Source organism: Lepidochelys olivacea (genome assembly GCF_965140295.1).
Source record: "Lepidochelys olivacea isolate rLepOli2 genome assembly, chromosome: 8".
NCBI classification, from domain to species: Eukaryota; Metazoa; Chordata; order Testudines; family Cheloniidae; genus Lepidochelys; species Lepidochelys olivacea.
Window position 1 is genome coordinate 20,212,842 of NC_140418.1, and position 24,815 is coordinate 20,237,656.

General features: G+C 43.6%; 1 protein-coding gene across 3 annotated transcripts in view; it reads right to left on the reverse strand.

Moving 5' to 3' along the window:
- Nucleotides 1-24,815, reverse strand: part of CPEB4 (cytoplasmic polyadenylation element binding protein 4) — a 187,295-nt gene that overhangs the window by 158,335 nt on the left and 4,145 nt on the right. For all 3 annotated transcript variants that reach the window (XM_084636782.1, XM_084636781.1, XM_084636780.1), the window contains one exon: nucleotides 1,685-1,745. Coding sequence is in view for 1 of the 3 variants with exons in the window: in XM_084636780.1 (XP_084492906.1) it covers nucleotides 1,685-1,735 (51 nt within the window). In the remaining 2 variants the exon portion in view is untranslated. The remainder of the gene's footprint in view (nucleotides 1-1,684; nucleotides 1,746-24,815) is intronic.

The following is a 24,815-nucleotide window of genomic DNA, read 5'->3' on the forward strand; positions in this document are numbered from 1 at the left end:
CACCTCTGTGTTGTTTCTCATTGCTTTAAATCCCTTATTGCTTTCTCTGCGGGCCAAATTCATCCCTGAGGTAACTCGACCAAAGTGAGTGAATTTGATCCTATAAGCATTCTCTGGACGGATGCCTCTTATAAACTGCAGAAAAAAATAGATTTCTGCCTGACCTGTCACATGTCTTTGTAGGTCTGACTGTCTGTGTGTTCAATCTTCCAGCCACAGTAACCCAATTTCCTGAAAATCAAACTGTATGCTACTCCCTGTTTCAGACATTACTGCTGTCAACAGCAGCTACTGCAGATAGTAGGGAACCAGCCCTCCTAATTGCAGAGGGATTAGTGTCCACAGTTTCAGATGGCAGCAGGATGTATTATGGTGGAGTGATTTAACCTGCAGCTGGATTTTCACAAACTAGTTTGACTCTGCATGACTGAACAACCAGGATGAAAACTACTTGGTTCACAAATTCAATAAAACATCACTGGAAGTCAAAGCAGAGGCTTGTATCTGTTTATTCACACAGTTTATTGAAATCATTTGTAGATTTGTGAACACAGTACAAACCTGATTATTCAAACATCAGTTACCAGAAATAGGGTCGTGTCTTCTACAATCTGTCCGTGTCATTGAAAGTTCCTATGATTGTCCAAAACCTTGATCATTCAAACTTACTCTGTGTCCTCTGGCATTTTGATATCTGAATCTCTATTATCTATGTACAGTGTGTGTGCAGCACAGCATTACAGGGAGAAACTGTTTCCCATCCCCCAGGCCAGAGCCCTGGTGCTAATGTAGTTAAATTGATTGGATAGTGGTATATGCTTGCGCTCTTCATAAAAAGGCATACAAAACAGTTGTACATTAAATACAGGAGGGAATTAAATAAGTAAGTATCTGGCTACATGTTGCATGCTGGGAATGTGACGTGCACATCACTGGCCATTACTGTGAGTGAATATGAGAAGTGGAGACTAATGGTACAATACATACATAATATGTGTGTATACACTGTAAATATACATACATATGTGAGGATATACTGTCCCCTTAATGTGCACACACAACCCCCACCTTAGCATCAGTGGGTTTTATGCACAGGTATCAAGAGAAAAATAAACCCCACTTAGTATAGACATACCAGATATAAATATACATATCATTTTGCTATATTATATTGGCTTTGACTTTTTCTCTCTACCTGGGGAAAACCGAAGTCAGAAGAGTTGAATTTTTATGGTCGATGCTCTGGTTTTTTTATCGTACTCCAAGTCCTTTCAAATAACTGCTTGGTGCCTTTGAGATTGTAATAATTCCCAGAGAGTTTGCGAGTAAGCATAATATATGAGTCATACTCTGAGGGCTTGTGGCAGAAGAGATTATATTTGCACAGTGTATAATGCTAATATATGTGCATGTCTGTGTAGTAATATTTTACATTTATATAGCACCTTTCATCTGAAAAACCCCAGAGCCCTTCACAACACCTCGGAAATGCAGCCATTTCTAGGTGGAGAACACAGACATGCACCCAATAGTGAAGGGAGTAGCTGAAATTTTGGCCAAGGACACCAGTGAACAAATTCTACTCTTCCAAAAAAGCGTCAGAGAACATGATTTTTAAGAGCTCATTCACAAGACACACACACACTTACTTGTCTAAAAAGATAAAGAGTTACAGTGACCTTACCAGGATTTTGGCCTTGCAGTCTTGGTGGTGAAATCGTGTTACTGAAGCCATCACTCCAGACCTATCAGGAACAAATGAAATGGGCATTGCACAGAGGATCTAAGAAGAACTGAGGAAAAGGAATTCTTTACCCCAGCCTAGTATCTTGGTGTGGAGTGATCCATAGGCACTCCACTGCTGCCTCTTCAATCCCTGTGCGCACCCATTACTTGGGTGATTTAGATCTGTGGATCTATGTAGTGGTAAATCTATTACTCATCTACCCCTAACATGCTACCAAACGCTTCCATATAGAGTCCTAATCTGTTCTTCACTCCCTCCTTCCCGCCCTCAACTGCACGCACACATACACGATGTTCAGCGGGACCAGTTCAGTTCTGCTGCATTTATGGCCTGCAAAGGCATCTCTCCTCCGAGTTGTTGATTGTCAGGAGACTTAGCCCTGCATCATGTCATGTTCAGAACAAGATCATCACAAGCCATAAGGACTCGTACTCTGGGAGCAAGGGATTGGGTGTATTACATGAAAGCTTAAATTCTGCAGTAACTGTTGGGGCCATCACAGAAGGGCTGGTATAGCCAGTACCACCCACAAGCAGCTCAATCTCAGCCCTGGCCCAGACAGAGCCGGGTGGCATCTAGCACCACTTTCGAAAACTGTCTCAGCAGGTTATGAACTAGATTTCAGGTAGGTACCAAGTCTGATATGACTGGGAGGTTTCCTCAATCCAAGCCAACCAGAGTGATTGTTTGATGCAGAGCCTCATGCACCACACCAGGAATCCAGAGGCGGCCTTGCCAGACCATTTTGCAAACTAGGTAGGGGGGTTGCTGTCTGTTCCATTAGCTCTTAATGAAACAGAAGAGCTATCCATTGACATCCCATTTTAGAGGGCAATGAGATAAACTCCATTAAAATGGCATCTAGGTTGCCAGGGGACAAGTTAGAAAGACATTACATAGACTGGCAGTAAAGGAAACAGAGTCCCTAAAAATAAATCACACTAAAGCATATGCAGTCACTGCTAGGACACCTGAAGTTTGCACATATGGTCGCTCCACTGGGAAAGGCCTTTCTGCTGCAGGCGTGCAAATCAAAGAGCTTACATCTCATTACCAAGGCTGGCAAGGCATCAGTCAGGGCTGGAATGAAATGGCTGAGATTCCCATGACACTGTAATGGGGTGACAGTTTGGCAGCTTCAGCAGCTATGCAAGTCTGATTGACCTGTATCTTTCACAGATGCAGCAGTGCTAATAGGCATGGGTGTTTACTTTCCAGGATGAGGGTGTCTTGGCCTGTGGCATGGAGCCAAAGGTCCCAGGATCAACTCTCTAGATAGTAGAGGGTTTCTTTGGAATTCTTCCTGATAAAACCACAATACTTTTTGGTTCCAGCAATGGCCATCTGGGGAGGAGGTGAGGAGGGCTCCAGAAGGAGGCACTTTCTCCAGATCATGCAACAAGGCCTAATTGTTACACAGTCCACATGACCTACATTATAGCCTCTCAGAGATTTTTTTGTTCCCAGATGGTTGCTGTTGATCCTACCCTTTAGAAGCAATAAAATAGGGTGTCTGGTTTGTATGATACTAGCCTAATGTTTCTTCCTCTCTCCTCCGTCACCACCATTCATCCCAAGGGGTCCCAGTTCAGGTTCAATAACATATGAACACGTGCAAAATCCCATCCTTCTTGAGGAAACCTGGCAGTATAATAAGCCTGATCTGGTTAAGAGAATCTCTTCTCAATATTTAAATAGTGTGAGGTCAACAATGTTTCCTTAGTGTGGGCCAGATCCTGTCCCCTGCATGCCAATGTAAAACTGGAATAACTTCACTGAAATCAATGGAGTTGTGATACTATCTACCTACTTACCAACCTACATGGTGCCCATCACCTTGAAATTAGAAGAGTTTCCAAGTATTTAAAAATAACTATGCTCTTGATTTACAGCAATAAACTACAACTGAGATCTGAACGTGGCCCAATGTTTTTAGTTTATTCCATAGGAAATGGAAGAAGATTGGCACATCTATGGCTTTGAGGAGAGAGACATGCTCTGAGCCTTCCTAATAGGGATTGTGGGGAGTTTTGAAGGAATGCTAGTCAAAATGTAATCAAATGAATGCTTCTCAGGACTCATTAACATATAGCTTTTGCCACACAAATACACAAAACATAGAGAAATTGTGCATTTATAACTTACTTGGCTGGATAGATACTCCCTTTCAGATATACTTAGCTTCTGATTGAACTCTTGGGGGATCTCTTAATCATTCTCTCTTCCCGAACCATCTCTGTTATGCTGTGTATGGTTTTGTTTTCAAGTTCCTCTACTTCAGTGCCTTTCACATACTGTCCCTACTCCGAAGTCCCTCCTCATGCACACTCCACCTCTGGATTTCAGTCAGCTTTGCTAGCTCTAATACTAAACATACAACAATTATTGTATTATCATTATTACAATCTATTTGGCTAGCTCCAGACCAATACAATCAAAAACCAACCCCAGTCCCCCACTGCATTGGGGCAACACTGAACTATTGCAGACTTTCGTCCCCCTCTCCCTTCCTAATGTACAGTACTTTAGATCCAGCTGATCATGAGCCAAAAGACTTCTTCCTGTAGGTGTACTCTATGCTAATAGCATGTCTGGAACCCCCCGCCACTGTAGCATTGCTAACCATTCTCTTGCCTAACTTAAAACACAGCATTAAGCAATGCCCCACTATATCTGCTTACTGTCCATTTTTCTCTAACCTTTGATAAAACTGACTCTATTCTGTTCATGCCTTAGTCTCAAGCTTGCTTTCAGACCCAGTTTCCAGCTCAGTCGATGATGGCAAGACATAGTCAAAACCAACAGGTAGGCAAGACTAGAAATCCACACTTTCAGAAGACCTTGCTCAAGTATTTGTTTAGTGCTGAATTCGATGAACTCTACAAGGAGCAATATGACTATTACAGAAAGTAGCATGTGTTCATCCAAAGAGGAAGATGTCAGAGAAAAAAAAAGTCCTTAATAGGAGTCCTGCTATTAACCAGCTATTGTAGAACATTTCACAAGTACAGCTCGACAATACAACATAATGCATGGCCATGCAGCTCTACAATACAACATAATGCATGGCCATGCAGCTCCCCAGCTCTACAATACAACATAATGCAGCCTTCTGGCCCACCCCAAAAAGTGCTCAGTACCCTCAACTCCCACTGACTTTAATGGGAGTCAAGAGCACACTGTGCCTTGCAGGCCTGGACCCTTCATTTCTAGAGCATCTTTCAAACATGTGGTGTCCTGAGATCTTTACAGGTCAAGCCCATAAAAGGTGTCGAAATGAGAGAACACAGTGATGCAAAGTCAGGATACGGAATAAATGAAAGCTTCCAACTCTAGGGCTAATAAAGGAAAGAGAGAAATTAAGAAGCAGAGGCAAGGGAAAAAGGAGATGCTTTAAAATGAGATTTCAAAAGACCTGGAGAGTTGATGAGGCGGAGAGATACAGGAATGGAATGTTTTGTAAAATGGATTAAGTTAGAGGAGCATAAAACATTAGAAGCAAAGACTGAGGGCAGAGGGAGGGCACTCAAGGACACTGCAGCAGAACTTTCAGGCAATATAAGCCTGCATTGAACTTTCTTATTCCTGGCAGCCTTTTTTTGGACGCTATTCTGGGGGTTGCCATTTCTTGGGAGCTCGCCTGCTGGGACAAGGTCACGAGTGGCAACTCTGCAATGCTTGTGTGGCAGTGTGATATGACGCAGCTTCCTTAAATGGCACTGATGCAGTTGGACACGATATTGTTTGGCGGATACTGGGACCATTCACATCCCACAAACTGGGCTACCAAGTGGCAACTCAGATTGTGTGAAATTCAGCAGCTTTCCTTTGCAAGGGATCAGGCCAACAGTTTAGCTGGTTCCAATCCAGACACTGCTCAGTGATCTGCCCCGCTCTCAAAACTCCCCTGAACTGGGCTTTGAGTCTAGGGTGTGAACAAACCTCAAATCAAATCTCAGTCAACACTGACAATTGTTGCATGGTTTGACCCAAACCCATACAATGATTATGGGTTCACTGGAAGGCTAAAGAATATTATGGAACTTTCCCACAATACAATGTGTCTCGTCAATGTGCATTGTGTGTGTGTGTGCAGTGTGCCTGTGCAGTGTATATGAGCAGTGTGTGCAGGCAGCATGTGTACATGCAGTATGTATATGTGGAGTGTGCAAAGCAGTGTACAAAAGCAGCATGTGTTTTCTTCCCAGGGATTGGGATGGAGGTGAATCAAGAGGAGGGTGGAAGAGAAAGGAGACAGAGAAGGTGCAGAAGGGTTATGCCTGAGGCAGACCTGTGCCCACAGGGACCACTGAATCAGAGGTGCAATGCAGGACAATCCTCAGGGTTGCCCTAGCCTTGTGCTGCATCAGCTCCTGCAGCCCCTGAACAGGGGAAATGCAAGCTACCTGCCCTCCATTGGCCCCAGTGAGAGCAAGGCAGGCATCAAACCCTGCCATTTCTATTTGGTAGTGTTTTTATACACATATTGCACAGATATAAATGACAACATAAAGTGCCAGGCAGAATAGAATCAGACATGAACTGAATATATTACATTTCCTATAGCAGTAAAGGGAGAACACTTGTTTAATAACCATGTGGTGGCATTTTAAAGTCTCTACCTTTCGCCTAGTGTTCAGAGATGCCCTGTGAACTCCTGAGAGAGGTGGGCTGGGGGAAATCCAGACTCAGCAGATTTTTTTGCTGAACCCTTAAACTGCAGGTGAGGGATGAGTGTTCCATGCTGGAGTTTGTGTTGCTTTGACTCAGCGGTGCTGCACACACTGTTTTTGTCTCTCCAGAAAAGATATAAAAGCTAAGTAAGGCCCAGATTGTAAAGCTACTTAGGCACCTAACTACCATTGAAATAAATGGAAGTTAGGTGCCTAAACACCTTTAAGAATCTGGGCCTTAAAGCTATTTTTTGGAAAAGGGTAAGCAGTTCCTCTGAAGCAATCTGTTGTGGTCTGTGGGCTGGAGAAAACGAAGGTAGATTGCTGTACAGGTTTCTGGTTGCAACCTTGCTACATGATACCTAGGCCAGACTACACACAGACTCCAGGATACAAAAAATACCAGGTAGGCTTATACCAAAGATGTCATCGTGTCTGAGGGATGGGATAGAGAGGGCTTCTTCCTCCAACAAGAACAGCCATAAAGACAATGGTACAGATTCCGCCCTCCCCTCCTTCCACTCTGGTCCAGCAAAAGAGCTGGAAAGTCAACCTATCCAGCTACCCAGGAGATCCCCCTACATAGACAACATTCACAGGTGCCAAAGAGCTGGCCTAGCATACGTCACAACCACGTAGGGGTGTGACCAAAAAAAGAGGGCATGACCAAAGTACTTGTGCACCCTGGTTATTCCCAAGTGCTAGAAAGGCCATGGTGTAAATTAAACCTTGGTTAACCAGATGTAAATTAAATTGGCCTTTGGGTTGTTTTCACTTAGGCTGGGGACAAGAGCTGCCATAAGAACATAAGAACGGGCATACTGGGTCAGACCAATGGTCTATTTAGCCCAGTATCCTGTCTTCCAACATTTGCCGTTGGTTCCTAACATTCTGTTCGCTTTTTTGACTGCTGCTGAGCAGACGTTTGCAGAGAATTATCCACAGTGACTTGAACATTTCTTTCTTGAGTAGTAACACCTAATTTAGACCCCACCATTTTGTATGTATAGTTGGGATTATATTTTCCAATGTGTATTACTTTGCATTTAGCAATGCTGAATTTCATCTGCCATTTTGTTGCCCAGCCACCCAGTTTTAGAGATCTCTCTGTAACTCTTCACAGTCAGCTTTGGACTTAACTATCTTGAGTAATTCGATATCATCTGCAAACTTTGCCACCTCACTGTTCACCTCCTTTTCCAGATCATTTATGAATATGTTGAACAGCACTGGTCCCATGAGAGACCCCGCTAATTACCCCTCTCCACTGTGAAAACTGTCCATTTCTTCTGACCCTTTGTTTCCTATCATTTAGCAGTTACTGGTCCATGAGAGGAACTTCCTGCTCATCCCATGACTGACTACTTTGCTTAGAAGCCTTTGGTGAGGGGGCTTGTCAAAGGCTTTCTAAAAGTCTAGGTATACTATATCCACTGGATCACCATTGTCCATGTTTGTTGACCCCCTCAATACCTAATAGATTGGTAAAGCATGATTTCCCTTTACAAAACCATGTTGACTCTTCCCCAGTAATATCATGTTCATCTGTGTGACTGATAATTCTGTACTTTACGATAGTTTCAACCAATTTGCCTGGTACTAAAGTTAGAAACACTGGCCTGTAATTGCCAGTATTGCCTCTGGAGCCTTTTTTAAAAATCAGTGTTACATTAGCTATCCACCAGACATCTCATACAGAAGCTAATTTAAGCAATAGGTTACATAGCACAGTTAGTAGTTCTGCAATTTCATATTTGAGTTCCTTCAGAACTCTTGGGTGAATACCATCTGATCCCAGTGACTTATTACTGTTTAGTTTATCAATTTGTTCCAAAACCTCATTCGTGGACACCTCAGTCTGGGACAGTTCCTCAAATCTGCCATCTGAAAAGTATGGCTCCGTGTGGGAATCTCCCTCACATCCACTGAGGTGAAGACTATTGCAAAGAATTCATTTAGCTTCTCCATAATGGCCTTAGCTTCCTTAAGTGGTTCTATAGCACCTTGATTGCCCAGTGGCCCTACTGACTGTTTGGCAGGCTTCCTGCATCTGATGTACTTAAAAAAATTGCTGTCGGTTTTTGTCTTTTGCTAGTTGCCACTCCCCTTGTGGGTTCCATGACTAGCCGCCCCAAGAAGCAGGCATTAATGGTGTCTAGAAATTTTACCTCTGCATCCCATCGGAGGTGAAATGTTCCCAGTCAATATAGGAATAGTTGAAATCCCTCATTATTATTGGGTTTTCTGTTTTTGTAGCCTCTCTAATTTCCCTGGGCACTTCACAGTCACCATCACCATCCTGGTCACTAGTATATTCCTACTGCTATACTCTTATTATTCAAGCATGGAATTTCTATCCATAGAGATTCTACAGTACTGTTTGATTCATTTAAGATTTTTACTATATGACTCTATGCTTTCTTTCACACATAGTGCCTCTTCCCCACCAGCACAACGTACTCTGCCAGCCTTTTTCATTTGACTGTGTCTCTTCAGTTCCTACCTGTACTTTATGAACTTCTAGCCTCTCCTCTTTATTAAAATATAGAGTATCCCCTTTAATAAATCCTCCCTAAAAGATGTGTCTATCCGAACCATGTGCGCCGCTGCATCTGTCGGCCTTTCCCCAACCCTTAATTTAAAAATTCCTCTATGACCTTTTTAATTGTAAATGCCAGCAATCTGGTTCCATTTTGGTTCTAGTCTGCAGCCAGCCTGAGAATCCAAAATCTATCAGTCTGGTGTTCAAATGCCTTTGTTCTCCCTTGCAATCCATGTCTCACTGAACACAATTCAGATTCAGTTCAGGATCTGGGCAAGTACGCTTCCTCCTAAGCATACAGCATGCAGTTCTCCATCAAACGTCACCCTCTTGCATGGCTGAACCTATTTTGCTGAAATGATAAATCCATCTTTGGGAAAAGACCACGCAAGAACATTTCAGCCTAAAAAGAAGATTTTCAGAAAGCCGTGATCAGGTAAAAGCAGAGGTAATAATGGAAACCTTTACTGAACCCTAATTATAGCATCTGTTAGCCATGAACATGGCAATTATTACACAGCAAATACTTACTTTACTTTAATAGTATATCTAATGTCTGTGGTTTCTGCACCACACAGACAAATACAGAATAAAGAAACATTTTCACTACACAAGAAAGTAGAAAAATGTTGAGTCTTACAGCTATATCATATCCATGCATTTGATTCCCTGCTTCTAGGTGTTAGTCAGCTCTTCAACAACTTACCACATGCCCAGTCCTGTATTCCCTGTGCACCTAATTCTTCTCTTAACTTCAGTGCACAAAGAATGTACTATTGGGCCTCAGAACTCACAAAGCTCAAGCCAGCTTCCTTGAGCAATAGCTCATTACTAACTCCTTGGAAGCCTGAAACTGAAATCTGCTTCCTTACTGAAACAGATAGGCTTGCTCATGAGCACTAAGCTCGACACACTGTTTTATGATTGTGGGGCTGCTTGTGAACATTAAGATGTGCGCTTATTAGCACAGTAGTGTCCAGGAAATGTGGAAATTGTTGAAGTTGTGGTGGAATTCTTCAAGGGCTTCTTTTCCATGGGTCCAGATGATAAAGATGTCATCAATGTAGCACAAGTAGAGTAGGGGTGTTAGGGGACGAGAGCTAAGGAAGCGTTGTTCTAAGTCAGCAATTCCACCATGACTTCAACAATTTCCATCCCACCATCAACCTCAGCCTAGACCAATCCACACAAGCGATCCATTTCGTGAACACTACTGTGCTAATAAGCGACGGTCACATAAACACCACCCTATACTGGAAACCTACTAACCGCTATACTTATCTACATGCCTCCAGCTTCCATCCAGGACACACCACATGATCCATTGTCTACAGCCAAGCTCTAAGATACAACCGCATTTGCTCCAATCCCTCAGACAGGGACAAACACCTACAAGATCTCTATCAAGCATTCTTAAAACTACAATACCCACCTACTGAAGTGAAAAAACAGACTGACAGAGCCAGAAGAGTACCCAGAAGTCACCTACTACAGGACAGGCCCAACAAAGAAAATAACAGAACGCCATTAGCTGTCACCTTCAGCCCCCAACTAAAACCTCTCCAGCGCATCATCAAAAATTTACAACCTATCCTGAAAAATGATCCCTCACTCTCACAGATCTTGGGAGACAGGCCAGTCCTCGCTTACAGACAGCTCCCCAACCTGAAATAAATACTCTCCAGCAACCACGCACCATACAACAAAAACACTAACTCAGGAACCTATCCTTGCAACAAAGCCCAATGCCAACTGTGTCCACATATCTATTCAGGGGACACCATCATAGGACCTAATCACATGAGCCACACCATCAGGGGCTCGTTTACTTGCACATCTACCAATGTGATATATGCCATCATGTGCCAGCAATGCCCCTCTGCCATGTACATTGGCCAGACCGGACAGTCTCTATGCAAAAGAATAAATGGATACAAATCTGACATCAGGAATCATAACATTCAAAAACCAGTAGGAGAACACTTCAACCTCTCTGGCCACTCAGTAAAAGATTTAAGGGTGGCAATTTTGCAACAGAAAAGCTTCAAAAACAGATTCCAATGAGAAACTGCTGAGCTTGAATTAATATGCAAACTAGATACCATTAACTGGGGTATGAATAGAGACCGGGAATGGCTGGGTCATTACACATACTGACAGGTTTCAGAGTAGCAGCCCTGTTAGTCTGTATTCGCAAAAAGAAAAGGAGTACTTGTGGCACCTCAGAGACTAACCAATTTATTTGAGCATAAGCTTTTGTGAGCTACAGCTCACTTCATTGGATGTGTTCAGTGGAAAAATGCATCCGATGAAGTGAGCTGTAGCTCACGAAAGCTTATGCTCAAATAAATTGGTTAGTCTCTAAGGTGCCATAAGTCCTCCTTTTCTTTTTACACATATTGAATCTATTTCCCTAAATTAAGTATCCTCAGGCCTTCTTGTCAATTGTCTAAATGGACCATCTTGATTATCACTACAAAAGTTTTTTTCTCCTGCTGATGTTAGCCCGCCTTAATTAATTAGCCTCTCACAGTTTGTATAACAACTTCCAACTTATCTGTATGTGTGTATATTATATATATATAATCTTCTTACTATATGTTCCATTCTATGCATCGGATGATGTGGGCTGTAACCCAAGAAAGCTTATGCTCTAATAAATTTGTTAGTCTCTAAGGTGCCACAAGTACTCCTAATCTTGGTACAGTCTCTTTAATTCATCCTAAACCTTGTGACAGACTATTTAATTTAAAAAAAAATCTAGGAGCTGGTGGCCAGAAACCTGATGAGATGAATATTCACATCAGGGTGTTGTTTTTTACATGACACAGCTACCATTATAGTGCCAGGTTCCAAAGTGCAAAGGCAAACAGAAAACCTTTGAGAAACCCAAATTCCTAAGAAGGCCACTTGCTAATGGCCACCTTACAGATCTCTAAAAGGTGCCAAGAGCTAGTATGCAGCTGCCTTTTCTATTCTCAAGCTTTTTCTACGGTAGGGAATTCTGGGGAAATTTTCCCATGGTTACTAACAGGCTTGCAGTGTCAGCAACCTTGGGAAGATGTGGGTATGAATGTGCCTGTATGTGAATGTGGATGCACTTTGAATGGATGTTAGTGAGCATTTGTATGGAGTAGCTTGTGCCAGCATGCAAGAGCATATGTGTGCATTTGTGTGCTAGTGAATATTTCTGTATGAGGTGAGTACATGTGGATGCATGTACATTTATGCAAGAGCACTTGCATTGGAATGTGCCAGAGGATGTGAGTATGCGTGACCTTGTGTGACTCCATGCATGTGAGGACAAGTGTTTGGGTGTGATAGTGCCTATGGCAGTTCAGACCACAGACCCGTCACTGGGCTGGAGCAAGCAAGGAGAAGGTAGCCGCTACCAAAGTAATACTGTGAAGGCTTCCTTCAAACAAAATTTATCTTCCAGGGCTACTGGAGTTTAGTCTGGTGTGAACAACTCACTCCTCTGAGTCCCATCACATCCAATACAGCTGATATTTATACTGAAAAGGTCCTTTTATGACTCTGCCCTCTCAAATAATTGATAAGCTCTTGCTGCCTTCTGACCTTGACGGTCCTTATCCCAGCTGTGCCTAGTGTTTGGTCCCTCCCCTGCCCATCTGACAACTCAATGCACTAAAAACAGGTGGTTGTGGGGAACCCTAGGAGCAGGGGCTTGATTTCTGCAGCAAGGACGCAGATCCACTGGCAACTATGGGAAGGGGAATGTTGCTGAACAAATATCACACATGCATGTTATTATTTACCGCTTTATGTATTTCACTGTCTTCCCTTGCTATTTCTTCTCCTCCCCTTTCTCTCTCTCCTTCATCACTGCCTTCCCTTTTCTTAAAGCCTAATCCAGCACCCCCTGAAGTTACTAGGGATCTTCCATCGAGTGTGTGAGTGAGGAGTCATTAAAGCAAGGAGTTGAATGAAGGGTATATGTCACCACCTGGGATGGTCCTGGAGCAGCTGTTAACTCTGTCCTCCTCCTCCAAGTTCATCTCTCAAGTCAGAGGCGTAAATGTGATTTATTTTAAGGATTAAGTGTTGTATTATAGTCTATGTAAAGCACCCAGAGTTTGGCAGACATGTCCTATACCGGAAATACATACATCAGTATATGATTCATTCCTGAGGTTTGATGGTTTACTTCACACCCCTTTAGTTTCTTTTGGGATTTTCTAGAACCCAAATGCCTCCTACTTAGGGATGATTAGGTGCTGGTGGAGAGTTATGCACTCCGTGTCTCAAGATACAGTGGACCTGATTTTGATCTGATTTACACCAGTGTAAGTGCCCCTGATTTACACTGCTTCTAAGTGAGATCAGAATCAGATCCAATATCTCATCGGAGGTTTGGTTGTTTGGGGCAATTCAGTCCCTGCATGTCCAAACAAATGAAACATGGTTTAGCAGCACCTGGATACCTCAGTGATGGGTGCATAACAAATACAAACAGTTCCATTAATAACACTGGGCTCCATCACACCACCCTGCAGCAGCGTAAATTCTTCCCACAGAGGCAGGGTTCTCCTCCATCCCACACAAAATAACAAAGGGTTTATCCCCCAAACTATGCAAATCTCCCCAGATCTGCACAGATTTACGTGGTGTTGCCAGAGGCCCTTCGAGATTCACAGAGATCCTGTGCCATTGGCTCCTCACCCCCGGCCGCTCTGCCCTGGCTTCCTGGACTCATCAGCCAAAATTTGCCTGGCTCCAACCCCTTTCAAAGGAAGGTCCCAACGAAGAGGTGTTCCAAAAGACAGTATGGACTTTCTTTAGCATTTTCCATGTGGCTGCTGGGGACCACACTGTAAATCCCCTATGTGCCCCCCACCTGTCCCTACCACCCCAGATCTGAGTGCTCATCTTAAGTCTCTCAGTTACAGCTGGCATTTGCTCACAGGTTTGTATTTGGGGGGAAGCTGCGTGCACAGCTCAGAGCAGGCCCTGTGCTAACTATTGCAGGAAGCTGCAGAAGAACCAGAGAAATTGGACTGCAAAATTGTTGGGATTATTTTTTTCCTCTTACATTAACTAATGAACTTTCTTCCTCATTAACATCTCTTCAGGTGTATTAGCTTCCCAGCTCCAATGGCAGAGTCTGTGCAACAGCCCTGCACTGCCATCAGGTGAGTTCGAATGCAACCTGGCAGACCAACAGGGTGGAAGATTGGATTACCCGTGTGTCAACAATAGGGCATCGCTCTCCTGACCTCCCTTAAAACGGAACTGGGATTGGGAGGGGTAGGAGAGGAATAAGGAAACTAGCATAAAAAGCATCTTCCTAAGAGCTACAGGGTAAATCCACAATGTTACAGCAAAAGGCACTAGAGCAATTTTTATATAGCTGTTTAAAGTTAGGACATCCTCAAACTTGACCTACCCTCTCTTTCTGGTTTTAGTTAAAAACAAAAGCAAAAAAGGGCGGAGGTAGGGAAAGAAAAAATAATTAGTTCTAGCAGTTGGTCCAGCATTCAAGAGCAACCCTACAATAACAAACCAGTGCATGCCTCCCATCACTCATGAGAACCAGTATATGTAGCCCAGCAATACCACAATAACAAACTTCCAATGGTGAACCTTGGGTCAGTCCTGATTTTCTTCTAATTAATTTGCCTATCATCTGTTATATTAACTTCTAATTTTGAATGACTACTATTGCATCTATTTATTGGTGGTTGTGTACATGTCCACTACACTCCCCATCCACTAGACACTTGATACTGTATCTGTTAATCTTAACCCACCACATTCTTAAACCACCTAATCTTAACCCATCACATTCTTAAACCACCATGGTTATGTGGAGGAAGATATACTGCTCCACACAGATGAATACATAAAAGCTTTGAGAAAATAAAAATGCATTAAACTTTTATCTCCGGTGCTATGGCTACAATAAGCAATCAAAGAAACTGACACTCTCCCAGGGCTCTGGACTGTCTGAAGGAATTTTTTTTTACGGGGACTGGCTAAAAGGATCTCAAACACCTGCAGCCCTGTTTTTGGTTACTTTGCATTGGTTAAATGACGAGCTGTGAGCACTGCATATAGCTTAGAAGAAGGCAGTTTTTCAGTCATATCAGGGTATGGGGAGGAAATATTTTTCACCCCAAGGATTTCATGATGAAATCCAATTTTTTTTAGATTGCAAACATAAAATCAATAGGAGCCATTTACAAATCTGACACTCCTTTTAGAATCCTGTTGAGGAAAGTCTAATCCCATCTCTTTATACAAGAGTCTCTCTCCCTCTCTATTCCTTAACTTCTGGGGCCTGTCTCTCTCTGCATGATAGGAGTAACTCAGGTTGCAATGAATAGCAGTTAGTTGCATCTAATGGCAGGATGATCGATCCACTGTATAGTTTCTAAAGCTACACCAGAGGAATTAAAATTCTGTCTCACAAACGCTAAGTGATCCTTTTCATTTACTTTTCAATAACACAAATTTCATTTTTCATGCTATATCCATAAAATGGCTATTTTTCTCATCAAACTATGTGAAATGGGAAATTCCCCATGCTCCTGAAGAAACACATCTGATTATCATCCACAAGGAATTTTCAGTTTCATAATCTCAAAAAAGATATATTGGAGTTGGAAAAGGTTCAGACAAGGGCCACAAAAATGGTTAGGGGTATGGAACGGCTACCGTAAAAGGAGAGATTAATAAGACTGGGACTTTTCAGCTTGGAAAAGAGACAACTAAGAGGGGATATGATAAAATCATGACTGGTGTGGAGAAAGTTATAAGGAAGTGTTATTTATTTCTTCTCATAACACAAGAAGTAGGGGGTCACCAAATGAAATGAATAGGCAGCAGGTTTAAAATAAACAAAGGAAGCATTTTTTTTTTCACACAACGCACAGTCAACCTGTGGAACTCCTTGCCAGAGAAGTTGTGAAGGCCAGGACTGTAACAGGGTTCAAAAAAGAACTAGATAAGTTCATGGAGGATAGGTCCATCAATGGCTATTAGCCAGGATGGGCAGGGATGGCGTCCCTAGCCTCTATTTGCTAGAAGCTGGAAATGGGCGACAGGGGATGGATCACTTGATGATTACCTGTTCTGTTCATTCCCTCTGGGGCACCTGGCATTGGCCACTATCGGAAGACAGGATACTGGGCTAGATGGACCTTTGGTCTGACCCAGTATGGCTGTTCTTATGTTTCCCACTTTCATAATGTAATAGTAATAATCTATCTAGTATAGAAGATGTTATATTTTTCTGAATACTTTCAGTGTGATTGGTTTTAATGAAAAGGGAAACAATGAAACAAGAAAAAACAAAAGTGAAATTTCCATTTGAGAGCACATCATGTCTCCTTTGTAACATTCTGCATCAGCGCTGCCTCACAAATATAGTCTCCATAGACACTTAAAGATGCAGTCCATAGAACTCAAACTCGTTCCAGTTGCCAGCAACACACACCACAGAACAGTTACAGAATTCAACAAATTATAAAAATGTGTATATTATTCAAATATTTACCTAAGGTATATGTAAAGTGTTTATTACGGCAACACCCAGGTATTTGTATGCATTAGTATCAACAATAATATTTAAAATGATATAGGGGACCAGTCTTGCAAACACTGAAACATACGTGTAAATTTACTCACATGAGCAGGTCCACTGAAGTCTATAGTATAATTCACATAAGTAAAGTTACATGCATGCTTAAGTGTTTGCAGTATGAATTGAGGCCAATTCGGAAGGTGTCACGTACACATAGCATACGTTGCATGGATAATATGTTGCACAACATGAATGACAAATGAACAGCGAATATACATTTTCTCCCTGGGTTTATGATCTTTTCGAAAGGCTGGCAGGCTTAGTACACACTGTACATTCTTCAGAAGAGAATTATGGGCTGGGTGAACATACCTTGTACTTCTCAACTGTTGCGATAATTTGCCACCTGTGCAGCCAAGCTGTTCATTCTGTAAATCTACAGGAAGTAAAAACTTGAGCACTTCCCCTGGCTGCCAAAGAAAGCTGACTACAGCACTGACCACCACCACCCCTTCCCCCATCCATCAAAACACACAATGCTGCGTTGACCAGTTAGATATATGAGTTTGGATGCATAGGATTAAACAGCGATCACACACTGGGAACTCTGATAGGCAAAACCAACACACACGCAAATTTGCTCAACTCCACAGGTTTCTGCTCTACACTGCAATTGCTACCAACCTGAAGGAGGACAGGGTTACAAAATAGCTGTCCCCCAGCAAATTTAAAAAATAGCTCTGTCTTGCTGTATAAAAGGGACAGAATAATGTTTTAACTGAGCTCCTGAATCATGCTAAAACCCTGAAAAGTGGGGCCCCAATTCTACTCTGAATAAACTAGGTTGCAGTTACAAAAATCATGTTCAGAAATGGGAATACAGACCTAGTATGTTTCACAAAACCTACATGTGGAGGCAAACCTGACCTGATAGTGTCTCTTTAAATAAAATATCTTCTATTGTGTTACCCTAATTCCTCCATAATCTGCCCACCAAACCCCTCCCCGAGACACAGCTGTGAAGAAGTGGAGATGGGAGACTTCCTGAAGCACCCAGAGCTCAAGTCTGAATTCATTTTCTTTAAATGTCGATGGATGCAGGAGCATCTGTGCCTGTGTGCTGGGAATGCTGTCTGCAATTCCAGAACTGTCCCTGGCAATCTCTGCTCCTCACCATTACCCCCCAAATTACTGACACAGTTTGTGATTTACTGTTAGTGTTGTCATTTGATTTTTCCAAATGCATCCCCTTCCTAACCAGAGTGCACAGGGAATGGGAAATAACCTCTACTTAATGCTTTGCAGTCCAGTCTATCAGAAAAATCAGCATTGCTGCTACAATGCTGGAATGTTTCAGTTGAAATTGCCACATTGAGTTCAATCATTTTGTTCATGGAGATTGTGTGTGTGTGTGTGTGTGTGTGTGTGTGTGTGCGCGCGCACACGTACATGTGCACACCCCTCCTTCCTCTGCAATGGCTCCCTATTGTAATTCAGCTGGCATTTCAGCACATACCATGCCTGGCTAAAGCCACCTATTCCAGATTTCTCTGTCTAATCATTGGCAAGGATAAAGCTATTAGAAACTAAACTCAATAACTGGCTTTTTAATTTCATGGCCAAAGGTTGTCAGGACAGTGAAGAGAAATCTGCCAACTATTTCCCTTCCATACAAATCTAGGCTCTTTTATCATTGACATGGGGAGCTGTGGGGCAAACCCAGGAGCGTTCATTTTCCTCTCTGCCCCCTCCCCGCCCCAATCCTTAGTGAGAAAGTTTCCCCCAGAGAATTCTGATGATCAGGGCCTTTCATTTGAAATAATTCTTTATTAAAATAAACACACCATCCCCTGAAGAAATATAATAGCCGAGCATGCAGAGACTGCTCCTGCCTCTGGGATCTGATTAGAGGAGGTAACCCAGGAAAGAGCAAAAGTGATGCAAAAGGAAATCCTACCCAACCCTGCATACAGAGGGAGGGGACTCTCTCTTCCTCCTCTCATTGTCATGGGTGTCTTTGCTAAAGAAAAGCTGCAGTGATGACTTTTATTACCATAGAGAGCTCAAATTTGCTGAGTAAATGGATATAAGCATTGAAGCAGTATTAACTCAGGTTCTGTGCCTGCAAGCATCTCACTGAGAGGGTGTTTAAGGCAGAAGTTGCTTAGCCAGTGATAGCTTGGCTCTTAGTGACAGGGAAAGGAAAGGACAATAATTCACACCCTAGAGTCCCCGGGGGGATGGGAGACAGGACCTCTTACCCCCACCCCCAGGCCCAAACCCTTCTGTTCTGAGGAGACATCTTTTTAAAAAACAAAAACAAACAAAAAAAAATGAACAGCAATGGACTCTTCTTTGCATGTAGTTGTAGTGGAGAGTAGCCTTTTCCTATTACATGAGAATTTTCTTTGAAAGAAATGCTAGTTAACAGCTGTTGTGTCTGGCTAAGCTCCTCGATGGGGAGAAGGGTTGAAAGGGCAGGAAACCTGAAAGAAGGTGGTGATGCTGTAAATTAACAGATAAAAAAAAAGGCAGGAAGTACGAACCTAGAATGGGTGGTGCTTAAGACCCCCAAGGGTGGGCAGGAGTGATGACTGAGTACCACAGTGCCTTCCACTGGGTGATACAAAACAGGTTTCATGGTGACTACCACAGGGGCTGATACAGGGAACTGGAGTGAGTGGGTTTCTGCTTACAAACATTAGACTAAAAGCAGTGACTTCTTTGCTACTTTACTCTATATTTTCAGGTGATTTTCTAAGCATAACTTTTTGCTCATTTGCTTGCCCTGAAATAACCTTTTTTCCTGACTGATAATCCCATCCCCAGGCTGATTATCATAGGACCTGAGTATGAACAGCAGCAATATAGAAGGTTATATATATATGTATATATAAAATGCTCTCTTTTCCAACTTTCCTGACTGAGATGAACTGGACAAAATATGAATATGGTTCCTTCTGGGGCATGAATGCATGAGGGACAGAGTTCACAATGCTGGGGGCCTTCTGCAGCATGAGCCTGATAGAAGAAGTGAGGAATTCTCCTCATGGGGGCCTACATTGTTTTATATAAACCTATGCCAGGGGTTGTTCACCGCAACTTAACGTGTCTGCCTATGTGCTATGGCAATGGAGAATGTGTCCAGCTAGATTTGATAAAACTCTTTATAGCTGAAAGCTCTTTTTATAGTGCCTTTCAGCTACAGATCTGTTAGTTAATTAAGCTCCATAAGACCTCAGTGAAGCAGGTATTATTACTGTACCCATTTTACAGATGAAGTTTTCGAGGTACAGAGAAGCTGGATGGCTTGACTAGGATCACACAGCAAGTCAATCACAGACTCAGGACGACAACCCAAGACTCCTAGTCTGTTGAGCTAACCACTAGGATGCACTCCTTCCTCACAGCTCATTGCTGTTCTGCAATACTAAACATCACTTTATTGTCCCATATTTAGACATAAGCCACAGCATCCAGCACCACACGTCTACAAATAACAAACCTGTTTGTGTAGCCCAGTGCTGATGCTGTAACAGTTCCTGGGGTACCCAGGACCATGAGTCACCCCATTACCAGCCTGTCAGCCACTCAAGCACTCTCCTCGAGGCTACGCCAGCCCTCTCTTTACCTGGCAAATTAACAAAAGGTGCACCTCAGTCCCCTTGAAGCATTTCCCTGTGATATCTAGGCCCTTACGCTGGCTACTCACAGAAATCCCAGATCCTCTGTTCCCAAAGGAACAGGGGACCCCAGTTTTACCTTAAATCGCCATTCCATCACTTTTGATCACTTATAATGAAACACAATATGGTTTATTTAAGAAAAAAGAGAGAGACTCCACTAGAAACAAGAGAGTGATGGTGTAGCGGGGTGGTCACCCCACTCCGGCCCTGAAGAGGTTAAAAGCAGCCCTGGAGAGCGCTGTGGCTGGGAACAGCTAGGCTGATTGGGGGAAGAAGCCACAGCTGTGGCCAAGCCCCAATCAGGCCACAGCTGGCCCTTATAGGAGGGCTGTGGGACAGAAGCTGAAGGAGTCTCAATCTAGCCCTGGAGTAGGAAGGGCTAGCTGCCTGAGAGTGAGGTATCTTAAGCAAAGGGAGCTGGAGATCTCCAGCCTGGTAAACCCCCAGCCTGCAGGCCTTGGTAAAGACCCAAAAGGTACTGGGGCTGCAGAGGGGCAGCCTGAGGATAGGCAGAGAAAGCTGGTCCAACCTCCTTGCCAATGATGAGTGGCCATTCCACTGCAGTCAGCCCCAGTGAGTGGGGCTAGATGATGACTGGCAGTAGCCACTGAGGCAAGGTGGGTTTAGAGGGTTGGGGGTTCCCCTGGGAGGAGAGACCCAGAGCGTGAGGGTACTGCTGGGGCAGAGCCCCGAAGTTAAAGGGCACCGGGGTCCAGGAGGGACACAGGGGCCAGCAGCAGGCGAGACACCGGCCTGCAGAGGGCGCTCTGGGCTAGAAAGAGCTAATTTCCGAGATGACCAGCAGGAGGCGCCGCACCGGTGAAGTGTCGCCTTGCTACAGATGGAAACAAACAGCTGCAATATAAAACAAAGTCATAAAATGCAAACTCAGATCAACACTTCTTAATAGTTACCTCTCCTATCTAACAAGTAGTCCCCGCAACCCCCCCAAGTTCAATCCATTGCAAAGCTGGCTGATTCCCCAGAAATCAGCCAGGATCCAATCTTTCATGAAACACCCATACTCAACGTATCAGCTGGAAGCAAAAGAAGAGGAGAAAGATCTGAGTGTATTGGTTGATCACAGGATGACTATAAGCTGTCAATGTGATGCGGCCGTGAAAAGACTAATATAGTCCTAGGATGCATCAGGCAAGGTAATTCCAACAGAGATAGGGAAGTGTTATTGCCATTATACAAGACACTGGTGAGACCTCATCTTGAATACTGTGTGCAATTCTGGTTTCCCATGTTTAAGAAAGATGAATTCAAACTGGAACAAGTGCAGAAGAGGGCTGCTAGGATGATCAGTGGAATGGAAAACCTACCTTATGAGAGAGACTCAAAGAGCTTGGCTTATTTAGCCTAATCAAACAAAGGCTGAGGGGAGATATGATTGCTGTCTATAAATAGTTCAGAGGAACAAATACCAGGGAACGAGAGGAGTTATTTAGTTAGGTGCCAATGCTTACACAAGAACAAATGATTATAAACTGGCCATCAACAAGTTTAGGCTTGAAAATTAGAGGAAGGTTTCTAACCATCAGAGGAGTGAAGTTCTGGAATAGCCTTCCAAGGGGAGCTGTGGGGGCAAAAAACCTAACTGACTTTAAGACTGAACTTGGTAAGTTTATGGAGGGGATAGTATAATGAAACGGTCTACAATTGCATATAGCCGATCTGTGACTGCTAGTAGCAAATATTCCCAGTGGCCGGTGATGGGACACAAGATGGGAAGGGCTCTGAGTTACTACAGAGAATCATTTCCCAGAATCTGGCTGTTAGGTCTTGCCAAAATGCTCAGGGTCCAACTGACTGTCATATTTGGAGTCATAAAGGAATTTTCCCCCAGATTAGATTGGCAGAGACCCTGGGGTTTTTTCACCTTCCTCTGCAGCATGGCATGGCTCACTTGGAGCTTTAAACTAGTGTAAATGGTGGATTCTCTGTAACTTGAAGTCTTTAAATCATGATTTGAGGACTTCAGTAACTCAGCCAGAGGTTAGGGGTCTATTACAGGAGTGGGTGGGCAAGATTCTATGGCCTTCAGTGTGCAGGAGGACAGACTAGATGCTCATGATGGTACCTTCTGGCCTTAAAGTCTATGAATCTATGTCTCCTCTATGAATGGATGCACCTTTGGGTCTTTCCCCACCCTGTGATATACCAAATCAGTCGTTTGTCCTTATTCACAGACAGAGTGATTGATCCCCCATCTGTTATAATGTTCCCTTTTTACCTCCAAGTTGTTTTGATTGTTTACATTTGTCTTTGACAGTTTTCCATTGACCGTTTAGAGCTGAGGCAAAGGTAGACAACTGAGCTTTGCATCACCAGCTAACCAAAAAGGAGTGACAACTGCTTCCTGCTTGAATGGGCCATCACCAAGACACATAATTCCCCGGTGATTAACTTTTCCTCCAAGTCCATAAGGCATAATTTTCAATATAGTTACATTATTCCTTAAATATTACCCATACACACATCTCACAATGATTATAAATTACAAGCTTTCAGCAGAAGCCTCACATGCTACCCTTTATGGATCAATACCATGGAAGTAGTGTATTAGGTGTAGTGAGTTTGTCAGGTCCGAGACAGGAGTTGCTTGTAAAGAACAGTGAACCCTTTGCCAATTGGCACCAATGGACCTCTGTGTCATACAGCCCTTCACTAACGAGCTAGCATCTGCACTGCTTGCCCATACCCGTGCCATTAGCAGGTCAGCTCTACACATAGTATCCTGATGAGGGAAGTGAGAGGACTTTTAGCATGGGCAAAAAACTGCAGTGGGAGACGTCCCAGGGGCCTGTTCTCTTGTCAGATGGGCACAATGGCCTCCCACAGCCTTTTGAGTCATTTGTTAATCTGGAAGAATTTTCACCTGTGACAATCCCAAGTAAATCCCAGACTAGACTCCCCTGCCCTGCTCAATGGACCCTTGTTGCTGCTCTACCCTCACCTTCAGGGACTGGTCTCAGGTGCTGACCAGCCAGGAGCACAGATCGGGCCCTCCCCAGGGCAGAAAGGAGCTGTGGGTTCCTACAAAAGATTGCCTTTCACTGAGTTCCCTGCCTGATGCTGCCTAAGTGGCCACGTTTTATGCAGGCTCAGAGATGTCCCTCTGGCTTCCTTTGCTTGTTCACTACTGATGTTAATCGATTAATAACATCGCTGCCTCACAGCATGACGGGTGACGACAGGATGTACTGCTCCCACTGGCAACTTGTTGCAAGCAAAATCAGAAAGCTTCGGTTTGCTTAGTGGAAACTCCATCCCCAAATAACCGAGCACATCACTGCGGTGCCCTCTAGTGAGACCATCATTATTGTCTTACATTTAGTCTAAGCAACGCCATCCATCTCAAGGGACCCAGGAAAGCCATTTACATTGCTCCTCAGCCCTGACCAGGCCCCCTTGGATCCATGACTCTCTTTCACTCACACAAGGACTGTGGGTGTTCCTGCTGCCTGGGTCCAGCAGTACCCTCACAGAGTGGCCTGTGCTCAGGAAACACCTGGGTTGGACAGGAGCTGTTAGGAACCCCCGTCCCCAAAACTTAGTTGGGTGAGGGGAAATTTGAGGAAGTCAAAGGGCTCTTCCTCCCTTTCAATCACCGCCCATTATCTAGTTCAACCAGATCCTTTCTTGGCTGACAGTTCAGGGAGACCCCCCTTCAGGAATGCTGGGGAGATGCTGCCCTGCCACACAGTCATTCCTCCATCCTCCATTATAATGTGTGGCAGCTGAGGGGGCAAGGCGAGTCTCAAACTCCAGGCAGAACTGGGTGGCTGCAGAGAAATGCAGCAGTCCCTAAGAACGAGGCCTCCCACCTCAGGATGCCATGAGTGTTCTGTTGGAGCAGAGCCCAGCCAGGCCACAGAGCTGTGCCTGGAGTCAACTCCCACTGCGTGAGGGACTCAGAATTTGTCCCATATACAGAGATCATTTCAACAACCCAACAATCAGTCAATTCTTGGAAGGAATATTGTTTAACAACACTCAGTAACACTACTCGGTAGTGTGGGACAGGGAGTGAAAAAGAACATTTTAACCAAATGAAAATATAGGGAGAATTTAGGAAGGCCGAATGCAAGTTCCCCAAACTGAAATTTGTCCAGGAGTCAGACCCCAAGATTCACATCTCGTTCCCTACCCTTTTTGGAAAGAACATCATGGTTTCCTTAAATGATCATGAGTGGCAATAACCTGGGTTCTTCCTGACCTGAGAGATGATACCTCTAAGGGCAAAGAACCTTTTAGAGGCGGGAGGAGTGAACTTCTCCATGCACCAGCCTGGCTGGATAACGTACAACACTGAGATCATGTGGTCTGAAATCAACCCCAGCAGTGAAGTGAAAAAATTATTGGAGGAAACAAGCCAAAGAAAAACCACGCATATTCCAGAACACAGAACTAAAGTCACATACCCACACCCATATATGCATGTGTCCAAACGAACATATAATGCAGGTATGGCGATACTCATTGCTAGAAATAGGCAGTCTTTTGATACCGAACAACAAAGTATGCTTTATTACTGCCGTATGTAGTGAACATATGTAGTGGTGTGTATATAGTGCATTGCCTTACGGTTGGTATAACCTTAACCTATGCCTGT